The following is a 15,241-nucleotide window of genomic DNA, read 5'->3' as shown; positions in this document are numbered from 1 at the left end:
GTTCAAAATACTTTCGAGTCTTGAGGGGTCTCCTGGAGAATCGCAACTAGTAGGTAGTTTCTCTTAAGAATGTAGGACTCTCAACAACACCGAGGAACAAGTTCCGCTTAAGCTTAATGGTAGCTCCACACTTGAGTTTCACGTAGGGCTACTTAGAAAAATACATCCGGGTACGCCAGGTTATCCGTAAACAAAGAAAGCCAACCTTCTTATAAAACATTGTTTGAAAACCTAAGTAAAGGTATGGAAAACCTTGTTAAGGTTTTTTGATGCATCTGCATAGCTCGTAAAAGAATTTCACAAACGAAGAGCTCGAAAATGGGTGCTGACACACTTCGTTTGATGCTCAAAGAAGCCAGGCATTGAAGCAACAGCACTTGCGCCGGATGAAAATTCATCTATAGACTTTTCTGACGACACTCTACACGCTCTGCATAGTGGTTTGACGAAGCAACAGCATAACAAAAGTCAATTTGTTTTTTAAAAAAGATATCGCATTAGGATCGAACGATTTATCGATCGTATTGGTCTTCTAACGCACTACGTACACAGAATATAGCCAATGGTAGAATCAGAATTATTGCTTCTAATGTCGTTTCCAATGATGAAATAATGTGGGCTAAACAATTAGTTCATTGGTTTGCTAAGTAGCGTTCTTCCGAAGAAAACCTAAGTGGTAATAATTTCTTATGTAAAGCATATTATTCATTCGCTAACGATAAACAGGGTTAAAGAAAATTATTTATTTCAATATACGGATCTTTTTGCTTTCTTTAAGCTAAATTGGACTAAACCATTGGACATAATAAAGGCTTCTTTCCAAAAGCTACGCCTTCAATAACAGCTTCACTCAATATTGTAGTGTGTCATTTGGAGTAGTTCAAGCGTATCAACATTCAATAGTGACAGATCACTACGCATACTTAGTCAGAAGAAAAAACTGTTAAATTCAATTCAAAAAGAAAGCTTTGATGTTCCTATATGTTGAAGAAAAACAATTAAAAAGAAAATAAAAATTATTAAGAATAGCCATCGATCTGAATTCAGAAGGCGAATGGACTTTTGTGTTTCAAGGGCTGAGTTAGGCAAATATGTGTGTTACACTTTAAACTTATTTGAGCAACAATGTCTGTGATGAAGAACGAAGCTGTAGAATACTGCCAGATGGCGAGTGGTCCTAATGGCCTTGGGTTCTCAGTTCAGAGCTCAAATTAAAAGTACATAGCAGCAGATTAACTTTTTCCTTAAAATTCTGATATTAGATTTGATCACTAGTTAATTGAACATTCAAAAAATACTGGCTTTTTTTAAGCTGACGCTGAAAAGAAAGCAAGCATCTTCAAACGATGCTAGTGTGGTGGGCAAATTACACATCCACACTGATTTTTCTCCCATATTTGGTGAGCTTTTTTGATGTAATATATTTCATTGTTTCCATACGGCCCCTTGGTATTACCATTGTTTATGCACGACTTGTTTCGGCAGAACTTCAAAATTTTATACCATCTTCTCCTGCGAATTCGCAGATGAGGAATAATGAAGACTCGTCTTCTTTTTAAGGTTTTGACTTTCATATTGTGAGCCGCCAGAAACGCTTCTGAGGCGGAAAATAATTCATTAATATTATATCCGCGCTATCAAAGTTGCTTGGGCAACTGCATAATTTGGTCGTCTGTTCTGATGTAGTAGGCTATAGATGGTGACAAAGTAGATATTCAGCGAACCGGGTGACGCCTCTTGTAAACAAGCACCTGTTTGAGGCAGATATTGGTCGTTCTACGAAGTCGTAAAGTTTTCCGTTTAAATCGATAAATGCCTGCATAGTTATATTACAGTTTAAAGAAAAATTGAGACGACGCTGTACTCATATAGTCAGCTATGCGAAGAAAATGTTTTTTGATCAAAAGAGAACCGTCGATAGTTGTAAGGGCTTGAGCTTCCCAAACTACTTACCATCAACATATTTGCAACTCCTACTTTCTGGAACAACCCTAGCTGGAGTTTGAGGTTATGCTGAAGTATTATTAGATTTCAGTTGAGTGTTCAATCCAAGTCTTTATTAAAAGAACAATTATTACAGGCTCTATAATTACAGGCCTTGAAAAAGGTTTTTTTCTCTAAACAGCAATTTACTAGATAGCATACCAGCTTTATAAATACTTCGTTCTTGGAAGTCCTTGACATCGTTTTAGCAAGTATTTGTTTAGCAAACCTTTGATGGAACCAAATGGCTAGATATTTTGAAGCGCAAACAATTGCCGTTTTTTACTGGAAATATGCCATGATATTCTATCAAAACTGCCTAGCTGAGTGTAAGCTTTCTCTTTAATTATCCAGGGAACTTCTAGGCAAGAAACAAGTTTGGCTTTTCAAAATCAGCAATTCAGTTTACCATCGCTCTTCAGTCTCAAGCCCGGCCGAAAAACTCGTATTTCAGTAGTAGTACATAAGCCACACACTATTCGTTTTCAGTTATGGTTTCCATATCTTCGAAGGGACATTTAAGAGGTAAAGGAAGTGTGAAACAGATTTAAGCTCCGGTTGACACCCATTGTAATATGTCAAAATATAACTCTAGTCAAACTCAAGTGAAGGAAGATAACTATAGAAAAAAGCTATATAGTTCGCTGTGCGCTCTGTATCTAGTTTCAGGAACGTTTAAACTTAATTAATTAAATTAACATTAAATGCAGTTGTCAGACCTTAAACGAGAAAATTGGCTATTTTGTAAGCAATGCAGCGTTGGTTGAGGGAGCAATTATCAAGCATACATCAACGTGAAAAGGGAGAAGGATACGATAGAATTACAGAGAAATGATTAAAACTGCCTTATATCAACGTATTGAGCTTAAGCTATGTAAGAAAGCATCCTATGCGCCTGCTCAGCTGTGTTTAAATGAATTCTATTATTCGTGGACCATTCTTAAAGCTTCCCTTTGGTATATCTGTATAGCCGGAAGGCAACTCGGTGAGCCAGACGTCACGTGACGTCTCCTTTACAGCTAAACAATTGTAGCAGGCAGCATACGGTTGTTTAGCTTCGTTTAAAGATGACCGCATAATTTAGTCATATTAAATAATATATAAAATTTAAGGCGAGATGTAATACTCCATTACAGAGCAAGTGAATATGTTAGTGAACCTCATAAAATAAGAATTAGAAACTGAGCTAATTAAATTTCTTCCTGATCTGTATAGAATCGGCACCCACGTATTGACCCGCGTCCTTTTCTTCAAGTTGGCATTTAGCAATCTCAGGCTACGAAAGAAACACGCATTTTTTTTGTCAGATAAAAATTAATTAGTTTTTTACCATCAATATTTATTTTCATATATCGATCTTTAGCACATAACAGTTACACGAGATATAATATATACGGGATAAATGTATATACAACATATACAGCTACAGAACCATCAGGAGTTATTTTACTGGCCAGAACTTTTTGCCCTTGAAAAGTTTAATTTCTGGCCATGTTTTTACCACGACAAACGCATTTTCTCATCACCATCGTCATCAGCATGCACCAGCCCTTCAATCCACTCACAAAATCTGGACTTTGACAGTGGCTTGCAACGTTCAAAAATGAGGACCTGTTACACAGGTTTTGCGTCTTGTGCCCTATAGAGGATGACTTCTCTTACCGTTATTACATTTGCTATCCCTCTCTACCCCTTTTGTTCCTATCCAGTTGGTGTTTTTGTGCTTAGAAGATCGTTAAAAAAATAAAGATAAAAGCATGTTTTATCGTCATACGACAGAACCTATAAGTCGATTTCTTAAGCGGAAGTAATAGGCTCTTTTTTCATTACCCCACCTTGGTTTGTCCAGCGGTTAGAAGGTAACCGAAAATGTTAGGTTTACCCTGATGATAGATCACAGAGTTCGGTTAAGAAACAAACGGAGAGAGTTGAGCGGCCACAACGACAATTGATGGTAATGCAAATATCATATTAATGAGTGTGTCTACGGAAGCGCCGCCCCACGTATATACACACTTGGCCGCCTTTTTTTTTTTTTTTATATAGACTCTCATATATATATATATTTCCTTCTTCTACGTAAATATATCTGATGATGCGAGCTGTTGTTTGATTATGGTCTTTGTTTTGCTCCGAGTTCGTCCTGTTGTTTCTGTTACTTATTATATATATATATATATATATATATATATATATATATATACTATATATATATATACTATAGACGTACATCTAGCACTTGAGACTGTACGCGTAGTGTGCGAGTAATATGGGCGTTACTAACTGAATTCAAGCGGGAGAAAAAGTTGTGTACTAACTAGAATAATGTATTTATTGATTTTTTTATATATATGTAGAGGTGGATTGATACTCATTGTGGTACATTCATGAGATTAAACAGTGGCAAATTAGCGTAACAACTGTGTGAATGAATGAATGAGGACAGTTGTTTGTTAGTGAAATCTTAAAGTCATTCATGCCGTTATAAAGCCGTAGTAAACAATATAAGAACAGAACGTTAAGGCAGGGTACACGCCTGTTTATCGCTAGGGCAACACTCATATTGAGATAGATTGAGCGTTTGCTACTGACTGGTAAAAAACAAATTGAACGTTACCCCCTTAATGCGAATATCTACTGATTGGTTGAGCTGATAACTCCACCTACACGTGGCGGAACACTGTTTGTTGCTTGCCTTATCGCTATAATAATATAAATTTGGCTCAGTACGTATTACCTACAATTGAATTTTTGTAGTTCCGTCAGGTTCGTTTAATCGACCCGCCAGAATGGTTCGGATATCGTTTCCGTTAGTTCAAATGGAACCGAACACTGATTGTCGCCGGTAATCAGTAATTCTGAATTTAAGGCGACACCTGGCATCATGGAAAAAAAACCAATACAATCGATGGGATATAGAATGTTTCCATCGTTCAACTTTATTGTTGTTTCGCCACAAATTCGATTGGAGTTAATTGTCATTTACCACACAGTACACTTGTGCTTTGGGTTCATTGGTGAGCCAATAGGGCAGTTAAACTGCTCAGCAAATTCAATCGTGTTCGACATTGGTCCAATAACTCGATAAGGGGCCGGGCTATGTGAGCCAGAGATGGTGCTGAAAGAAGAACAAATGAAAACATCCAATATTAACAATTGATTCCGACTTAACGGAGAATAGACGATCAGAACGCATCTTGAAAAAGCACGCGAGACTGAATTAGTTTAGCGGTAGGTGGGTGCGCGATTTTTCGGTGGGATGAACTGTTTCTTACCGAAGGCGCATGACCTCTGGTCGGTATTTGCCGCACCAAACATTCGCTGCCGAGATCCAGAAGAGCTGGTCGGCTGTGTAGTTTAACCCAGGCAGGGATCCTTCTGGGCCATTATCTTTTACCCATTGGCGGTATGCCTACAACAAATAGCAGATTCAGCGTATAAAAAAAACTATAATACGCACGCGTGTTTATCATATAAGAAGAAAAGGAAAATACACGGAAGGTTGAATTTACAAACTGTCATGTTCGTACTCGTGTATGTAGCGAAACTTATGTTAACAGCGGTTTTAAAAATTGATTTCACAAGGGATGTTTACCAAACAGGCTGTTAATTATATATTACAGATTCGTTATTTAACGATCTATCATTACTACCGGCATCGATCTATTATTACTTTCAGCATTCTGAAGAATGAATTGTTTGCCAAAAAACGCCTAAAAGCTGTCTTGACTGACAAAACTTTACTCACCCGAAAAGCTTCCTTAATGCCTCCATTATCGGCGATGTTTTCGCCTTGCGTATTAATTCCGTTAACGGGCATATTAATTTCAGGAACCGTATAATTTCCATACTGATGAATAATACACTGAGCTCTACCCTTGAACTTTTCGTCAGTCTCGTGTTCCCACCAGTTTTTGTTGTTACCATCCTGGAATGAACGGGGTATCAGAGATTTACTACACATATGTATTTATTCCGTTTATATCAAACAGTCAACTAAATATTCAAGCAGAGTATGGTAAAATGTTGTATTGATAGCAAAAATAAATGAAGTAGATACAAGCGTAAGTTGAAGCTAGTTCACATTGGTTAACTTAGACTACCTTGTCGAACTGTCTGCCTCGATCATCAAAACCGTGGGTGATTTCGTGACCGATTACAAATCCTATTGCTCCGAAATTAAGGTAGTTGGGCCTATCCTTCGAAAAGAACGCGCCCTGTAAGATGCCTGCTGGAAACTCGATGCAGTTTTCAAGTGAGTTATAGAACGCGTTTACGACAGCAACTTGAGCATGTTTCTTCCACTCACCCTAATTGCAAACAAAATAAGAAAAAGCATCTGTATTATCACCACAATCTCCGAAATCTTTCCTTGTGTTGTAAAAGCCATAGCAACAACAACGATCACAATCAATGCAATATCTAAAAGGAACACGATCGTTTGATAATGCGATCAGTCATAGGGTGTAGTCAAGAAACAAAGCAATCAATTATTAGAACGACTAAGAAATCGTGTATTACTTGGTTGTTCTTTTGCCTACTTATAATATATCAATGGGAAAGAAGACATTTGACAGATAACAGCTTTGTTTTAATTAGACAATACAAATATCAGAGGATGTTTGTAGAGAACATTTCTAGAAATCTCGGAAATTTATCATTATTTCTTAGGTTTGGATTTGGACCCGTTTTCTTCCTTAAAATGAACGAAAAGATAAATTATTAAAAATATTGAAATTTACATAACGGCTAAATCGTCAGCTACAAGAGCACTGTTAGTAATTAGTTATATTTTCAATATAGTAATAAACGACGTTCTTTTAAACTTTATACCTTGATGTGAGGCTTACGGAGTTGTCCGAAGGAGTAGTCGGTCGACCACCGTCTTAATTGCATGACATTCTTGAAATACTCGTCGGATTTCATTGAAACGTTTGTGTAGTGGTCAGAAAGCAGGGTATCATTCATCAGCTCAGACGGATATCCTAAAAGATATCCCATATCTTTATTTATTTATTTACACATAAATTTACTCCTAGTTTTTTTTTTAGTATTTCTATCGTTCTTTTTATATGAGAACGACGTAACGGCTATTTGATCACGCCGCCATGTAATAGGTCGTCGTCGTCGTCATCACAATTGTTAGCCGCAAGAGAAAAACAAATTGTCGTAACCAAGAGGGTGGTTAATTCAAGAATATACGAAATGGTCGGCCAACTTCATTCAAGAGGCTCAGGCCTATGGCGGAGCATTTGAGTGTGTGTGTGTGTGGAACAATATTACTGCTAATCTCGGCTACTTAAAATCTGGGTCACTCGGGCGCACACATGGCGCGCTCGGGACATTGCTTGTGGACATAAGCTAAACCCACTCTAATACTAGTTTGAATACGTAGCATCGGTAGGTAACACACTCGTGGGCTAAATTGTACAGTTTTCCTGCCCAAAGTCACACGGGAAAATATGTGCGAGTTTAACGAGATAGCGAGAGCCTGTACACGTTGACACAGAAAAAGCGGTTTCTATTGGAGCGCACTGGGGACTCGCCAGAGTTCAAGGAGTTACGCAAGAATACGCCAAGGAGTCGTGCCAGTGTGATGACTTCGTGAACAACCTTACTGTAGCGTTGCCACCTTACTTAACGGCCCTTGCAAACGGCCCCTTTCTCGCGTGTATAGTACGCTGTTACGTCCGGGCGTGCAGAATCGTTTCCAAGCTAAGTGCCCTTGGGCTAAGAGCAATCAGATTCAGCGCATTAGCGTGGCACAGAACAACGAACGTGTTTCGTAATCGACTTTCAAATGGCGAATGTGAGAAGAATGCAACGGGCGGATCGACGTCAGGATGAGATCATCGTTAGAATTGATACAGGAGCAGATGCTTCTTGGTCAACGGGCTCCTGTGTCGTATCAAATGTGACACAGCGCTGTTGCACTTCGCGTGAGTCCAGGCAATCACTTTGGGTATACGGCTGGTTTATTAAAAACGCGGCCACTTTGTGTAAAGGTTGTCGCAGCTCGAAGCCTAGGGGAGGGAATGCATGTATTCTGAGGTCTGCTTTCGTTCAAGGAAGAGGTAAACGGGTGCACAGAGAAATGCGTATACCTAAGCGTCAACGGGTGTCATCGGAGTAGTTGGGGGAAAAAGGTACGGTTTGAGAACACAGAGCAGATTCAAAGAAAAACTAGCTTAGAAGGCTGACTAGGATACATACATCGTTGGCGTAACAGAACGGCACAAATAAAAATAAGCCTAGGTATTTTCGTCACTACTGCTGTATATATATGTAGAGGTGGTGCGAACAATTCGCATTGAATCCGGTATTCATGCGTCGTCATTCCAATACATATCAACTAGGGCACAATTGCTCAAGCGTTTGTCGCTTAAAGGCGCTTGTTCACTGAAGATTAGTAATGACATTGGGCCAGGAAGCCTACAGGGAAAGCACAGTACGTCAGAGCTGCAGGGGTGACAAGAAGGAAGACTGAAGTGTTGAAGACCAGGCGAGATATTGGGACTTGAAAAAGAGAACGCCTTGCCAAGTATTTTTACGAAAGCAGAGCTTGGATTCGGAAAACTCTGCCGGCCAAAACTAGGATTTCACACGTAATGTATTACAGAACTATTACCCAATACTGAAAATGCGTAAATCGAGCTAATAGATCCCTCGTGAATTGGTTCCAGGCCAGTTAGACGGTACGTAATGCATTCCACGTGATTCGCGAAATTAACCAACTCGTTTGGAAGATCTTTGCCATAGACAAGGCCTGGTTGCCTCTACACCCCGCTTAGAGTGGGACCAAGCGAGTAACTAGCGTCCCCCTAATGAGAAATCAATCTCCATGAGGGGTCAAGGAAGTGCAAACGAAAAGTGATGGTAGTACTTGTAATAAACACTCAGGGCATCCGCTATTATAGTATACTCGCCGAAAGTGAAACACGAAATGCAGCCCGATGCTTCAAGTCCTATTGACATATCATAATCATAAGATGAAAACGTCAGACCTTATCGCCATGCCTCAGTTACTACCTGGATTGAGCAAAAGAATACCCCACGTTGGCTTCAACATGCTTCTTCTGATGAAATCCATATGATTATGTAGCTTTACATGTTTTAATTCGGGAAGCTGGTAAGCAATCACGTCCCACCATCGATTTACTTCGAGAAGCCATACATAGAGAAATTACATATGGGAATACGGTATGCGGCTGTCCAGAAATTGTCAGACCCCTGGGACAAGAAAGGAGTATCTCTAACACATTAAAAATCCATAATTGAATCATTTGGTTTAAATCTAAAGAATAAGATCTTCATCAGCCAAGCTAGCTCGAAGGTTTTTACAAGACTTTGCTTTGAATTCTTCAAAGATGTTCTCATTTTTTCAAATATAAACCAGATAATTAAATGACAGTTTGACCTATGTTATTCCACATAATTCAGCTAACATCGGATAATATATTAGCAGGGTAAAATCGAGAGTAAAGATCGCAAGATTCTATGTACCGTGCCGAAGTTTGAACGCTGCTACGTGCTTGGTATTGTTCTATTATACCACTGCGTAATTCAATCTCTAGATCTCTAGAATGAAACACGGAGCACGATCCATGCAGATCCGTTTTTTTTTCTTGGAAAAAATGAGGGCCCATAAATGTTCAACTGTAATATTAGAGTTGCTGAATTAGGTATTACCAATGTATGGAACAATCGCTTCCGCCTTATTTTTGGCCCGTAGACGAGTCGCACTATCCATCCAGTCCACTTCCTGTAAATGAATTGAACAACGAAGCGATTAGTTCCTTCTAAAAGTATCATTATTAGAGGAAAAGAGGATATAACAATACAAAGATTTATTTAACAATTTCCGTGCTGTGTGACATGTCACCCGTCAACGAACAGATGCAGTAAATGAGTACATCCAACTGCTAATGAAATTTAATCAGCCTTGGCACACTGAATCTGCGACGAGACCCTATATAATGTAGCCTCACCGCAATGCCGAGGAAAATTCTAGACTAATAAAATAACGCACTGTTTTATTGGACTGAATTGCATCTCACTGCAAAGGCTTTAGCTTCGTACAGCCATAACGTCTTGTGAGACAAGCTTTTTTTTTAATGCTAAATTATAGGCGAAAGACAATTAAAAGAATTATAAATTAATTAAAAAATATAATGAATTAAAAAAAAATTAGCTAGCTGAAACCTGTCAGTGAGAGGTGACAGCAACTGCAGAAAAGTGTACTCACTTTTATAATATTGAGGAATTCGTTTGTAATGTATTTGACCATAGACAATGCATGATCCTTTGAATCTTCGTGGAAGAAGTTTTTTACGTAAAGGTTCGAGAGTGACAGACCAAGTGACCCTGTCAGAGATGTCATGCATTGTTCCCAGCGGGGATTTTCACGCGTCTAGACAAAAACAAGTAATAGAAGTGGGTTAGGCCACTCGTGCGTCAAGCTGGGTCATTTCTGAATCACAGCTTTTGAATTATTCTATCTAGTTAATTCTAACTAACTACCTTTCCAGTGAGAACGGAATTGAAGTTGTGCAATTGATCTCGCCATGCTTTCCCTAACGTTGCATACGACTGTAGTACTACACGCCACATCTGAAAGACGAATTAAAATACAGAGCTTCGTTTTCGTGGTTGGGTTTTTGGCCACCGTACACTGTTGTTAAAACAACTGCGATTCATTTGATCATGAGATGATACGTTTATTGAAATCGTACAGGTTATCTTTGTCAGGCTCGGCCATAAGGCAGCGTTGCTTGACTACATCTGCAACTACATACCTATAAAGTACGACAGTGGGCTGTCATGACATTTGTCTTTAAAGCATAAGTAAAGGCTACGTGATGCACCGCGTACGACTCTCATTAACATTACGATTTAGCAGTTGAAAAGAGACAATCGTTGCCAAGGGGTATCCGTATCGTTCGAATGTACCTCGAATCTCGGAAGGCCACCGCCGCCCGCGTTTTAGTATCCGCGTCATACCATGTAGTTGGCGAGGGTCCGTTTGTCCACGGTCTGGAGCAGCTTGGCCACCTGAGCGATAAAGTTCGGTACACCCACGTTGATCATTTCGTCGTCGTCGATGTGATCCACGAGCAGTGAATTAAAGTACCTGGTCATCGATGGACAGCAACACCATTATGTATGTACAAACGTTAGTTGCTAAAACGATTACGCGACAGCATAAGGTCGACAAATAGTAGTGTGAAACCTTTTGTGGAGAGGACCAAACGCCATTTCGGTTTTATGCATGAAGTACTCGGCTTTTTAGCAGAGATAACTTTTTTTTATTTGAGGCTCTCAATCGCAACTAATTATGGTAGCATACCGTAGACAAATAAACGGAACCGCCTGTCAGGTGTACCGTCTTGACAGATACGACGCTACGGTATACAGTGTGTCCATAATATGGTATATCAACCTTTTTAAGCCTGCTTGATCCTTATTAGATACAATTTTGCTGACTTGTCAAAAACTAGCAAAGAAAGAATCATGATTTTAGTGCCCTTTTATGATGTGTTAGTGCATGGCGAGAATAGTAAACGAATGGTAATTAACGAACAGGTCCCAGTTGATAGTTGGCGAAAACTTCTTGAGTTCAGAAAGGGGCATTTTGTTGTAGAGAGCGGAGATATTACGGCGTTCCTCCCGGGGAAGCGAATACTGCAAGTAGACACATAGACATATACAAATAGAAGTTAGACGCTCAACTTGAAAGTTAACGGCGTGTACACATCGGTGAACATGATTAGGCTTGACAACTATTTATACGCATAACTCTAGTCAAAGGCATCTCTGAACCCTTTTTGTTTACAACCCTTTAAAAAAGCGCATATATTTTTTTAAAATTTCATTGTTACTCCCAGTGCTGCTTTAAATTAAAACAGGTCATTAGGATATTATAATTTGATTGAATTTGATCCGAAGCAGTACATTACATGTACAATACAAGATACTAGTTCATAACTAAGCGATATACAAGTGTGTCTAGTAATGCTATTTTCGACGGCTTTCCGATACGTTTTCTGTGATTCTGTGGTGCTCTGCATTATAGCACATTGTGAAGAAAATTGCTCAGAAATTGCCCAAACGCTGTCTATATGAACCTGTTCACCTACAAAATGTTTTCTAACGTAGTGAAAAATCCGATGGTGTTGTCCGGTTTGTATTCGTAACAAACAACCTGATTACTTAGCTATTAAACGATGCGTCAACCTCGAAATTTCGACTCGACCGAGTTCTTCGTGGATACTGACCTGTATATACTCCTTCCTCAGTAAGAGGGAAATACATTGTTGTTGATCTTTGATATTAGATAGATAGCAGTTTTTTCTGCCCATACGACTAGTATGTTTTGCACGGGAGCTCTTGAGAGCACGGCAAGCAAACTAAAAAGGCGTAATCAAGTCAGCGCAATGTTACAATGGCTACTGACCGAGTTGACTTCACACGAATGAATGGGAGGTATTTTGGCCGCCTGCAAATAAGGTTTCTTCAAGGCACATATGCGGTATGTACTCAGCTGTCAAATCTATTTTACGACGATGAATACATGAGATCTTCATTCTCAGCTTTGAATTTACTCGAAAACCTGCTAACCATTTAATCCTAATCTAATCGTTTAAACCTAGCTACGTCATCGTATTTAGGCTGTAAACAATTTATTCTTAAGTGCGGAGTCGGTTCTGCTCCTAGACGTCCTAGCTAATACGATTCCATCGTACTGGAACATCATAGAACCACTTATACGGTTGAACGCATATCTCGTGGATGGGTGTACCTTTTCACTATAGAAACATGAACGTATAATAATACTAAATCGACATAATCGTGCCATATTTAATTCGAAGCTTGATAGCGCTAGCAGCATAGGCTAGCGTGCATTGAGTAGCCATAGAAATTTGCACGAACACTCTGCACACAATATCAAACAAAGAATAGCTAGAATATAATCTAACTAGCACTATGAGGGCATGACGCTTTTAGCTAAACGGGATTAGCGGACGATGATGTACGCGATTATTACGGTTGCTAGGGCAAAGCGTGAACCCTTCGTAATGAAACAGTCTACGTAGTCCTAAAATGATTTGCCACCTGAATCCATCCCGTCCATAGTTTAAATTTGACATTTTACTGTGTGTCGTTTAAATTTGAAGATTTAGAAGACTGTGGACCGGATACCGACGTGACCTTAATCTTCAAGTTAGTACAATATATTATACAACATAGTAGGGAGCAAAAAAGGTCGACTGCTCTGATTTCAAATATAAATGAAATTTTTGAGCAATGAATAAGAAGAAATTATCAGGCAGTAATTAAGACGATATTATAAGGCAATCACTGTTGTCGACTGGCTCAGTCAATAAAGCAACTCATGCATCCGCAAAATGAAATTATCAGCGCAGCTCTACTCGGAAAAAAACAAGTTAGGTAAAACCTAAAAATCTAGGCACGCGATGGACACAAGCTCGTAAATTGCAGGTAAAATTATAATTTTCGTTTTCTACTAATGACGTGTTGCATGTATCGATTTAATCAGTAACTTTACTGACGAGAGCAGGTCCCTGTAGCAAACATCGCTCTAAATATGAAGTTACTGGTTGTACAGAGACATCAATGACACCAATTGACCAGTTACACTTTGCAAAACTTACATTAGGGGACTTACATTAGCGAGCATTGTTTCGAAATGAAGTGCATCCTCGAGCTCCTTTCTAGTTTGGTCTGTATTCTTGGCCCCAAGGAGTGAGGCTGCTTCTGTCATGAGCTTGAAGTAAGCCTTCACAACAGAATCCGACATTCCTGAAAGATAAGGCACATGTGAAAAGGACGAAACATCTGGCAGACGTTGTCGGAATTGCTTGAAATCGTTTCAAGCTTGTTCGAAAGCCTACCATCAATTCAAATCTAAAATAGTTTCAAACTGTATTTGTTTGGCCACATGTTTCTCAATACTGTTCACAGTAAATTCATTAGGCGCATCTGCAGGCATCGATAACCGAGCAGTAATTATGGGCCGCTTTCTACTTTCCTGCTTTTCATTCCTGCTAAAGTTGGCAGCTTGAAGTTCTTTTTTAAAACGGCTATGCAAAGATTCGCGGTAAGACGCGAGTCAAACGCGCACGCATGAATGCTTGGCCCAAATTGAACTGAAATTTGCATACGCACCCTTAAGGAGGTATGTACGGTCAGGCAGCCCGAGGGTTGCCTGGTCGAGGTCGATGAGGTGTTTTGTGTTATTGCGGAAGTCAGGGATGACACTTAGATCGAAAATAATGTCGTGGGAGTAGCCGAGTTTACGAAACGCGATAATTGTCTGCAGCCAATTGAAGGATGAGTTGCCTTTCCAGTTCGCACCCTCTACGACGGGCCAACCACCCAGCTCTCGAAGAACCTTCAGCAATGGTTCTTCTCCAAGCCTGTCTAGAGTGCCTGCATAGGTAATACACATTGAAACATTAGCGAGCGCCGAGTGCGCATGATTCCCATGTCACTATTGGACTCCAAGCAGAAAATGTTTCGGAGATAATATCTGTACTAACTGGTGTTCACGCAGCTCTGATAGAGGTTCTTAAGGTTTACGACGTGAGGTTGGTCTTTCTTCGGGTTGACAGGTTTTTCAACGATGACACGCAGTTTTGCGTCCAATTCGTCCTGGATAATCGAGAACTGGGTTATGGATGACTTGTCGTCAGGGATCGATTGCCTCTGAAATGGAGGAACAGTGTAGTAATCATGGTAAAATCACCGTTTCGCTGAACACAGCACGCCTACTTTATCTATAGCGAGTCGAACAACAATAACACTCATAGTAAATTATTGAAATTCCAGCAGTTTCAACATGTCGAACACTATGTTTTGTCAAAACCCTAATACGTACGAGAGTAAAGGGCCGTTTATTTAGCTAAGAACTACTTTTGTTTGCGTGCTACTTTAATGATTGCATGCACACGCTATCGTTAATACAAGCCAGCACTCCAGCAGATATACGAGCGGGATCGCCCGATCAGCGTCTCCTACTACGAGACGCTTTCCTTCAGACAAAATACGACAACCTAGTCTATTATCCCCCAGACCTATATGGAATGATTTTTTCTTCTATTTAGTTAGATTACTATAATTCCGCTTCGTTTCGTTTGTATAAACAATGGCCAAATATCGTCTGTCAAGCAATTTAAGTGATAGCCACAACAACACAATCGCAGACTGCTGTTTAGTGTCCGACGCTTTTTAGATAGAG

The 15,241-nt window shown here is 39.6% G+C and overlaps 1 protein-coding gene across 4 annotated transcripts in view; it reads right to left on the bottom strand.

Annotated features, from left to right (window-relative positions):
• Positions 1-4,892: 4,892 nt before the first annotated feature.
• The window catches only part of Nep2 (M13 family metallopeptidase neprilysin 2), a 51,360-nt gene continuing 41,011 nt past the window's right edge, over positions 4,893-15,241 (bottom strand). For all 4 annotated transcript variants that reach the window (XM_022806333.2, XM_022806331.2, XM_022806332.2 and 1 more), the window contains 13 exons: positions 14,544-14,709; positions 14,170-14,433; positions 13,670-13,803; positions 11,564-11,664; positions 10,984-11,113; positions 10,504-10,593; positions 10,229-10,393; positions 9,673-9,745; positions 6,817-6,968; positions 6,087-6,293; positions 5,732-5,911; positions 5,259-5,395; positions 4,893-5,101 (listed from right to left, as the gene is read on the bottom strand). In XM_022806333.2, the coding sequence (XP_022662068.1) occupies positions 4,966-5,101; positions 5,259-5,395; positions 5,732-5,911; positions 6,087-6,293; positions 6,817-6,968; positions 9,673-9,745; positions 10,229-10,393; positions 10,504-10,593; positions 10,984-11,113; positions 11,564-11,664; positions 13,670-13,803; positions 14,170-14,433; positions 14,544-14,709 (1,935 nt within the window). In that variant the 3' untranslated portion in view covers positions 4,893-4,965. The remainder of the gene's footprint in view (positions 5,102-5,258; positions 5,396-5,731; positions 5,912-6,086; positions 6,294-6,816; positions 6,969-9,672; positions 9,746-10,228; positions 10,394-10,503; positions 10,594-10,983; positions 11,114-11,563; positions 11,665-13,669; positions 13,804-14,169; positions 14,434-14,543; positions 14,710-15,241) is intronic.

Source organism: Varroa destructor, unplaced genomic scaffold (genome assembly GCF_002443255.2).
Source record: "Varroa destructor unplaced genomic scaffold, Vdes_3.0 BEIS01000005.1, whole genome shotgun sequence".
Lineage (NCBI taxonomy): Eukaryota > Metazoa > Arthropoda > Arachnida > Mesostigmata > Varroidae > Varroa > Varroa destructor.
Note: the sequence above shows the minus strand (reverse complement) of the source record. Positions and strands in the feature narration are given on the sequence as shown.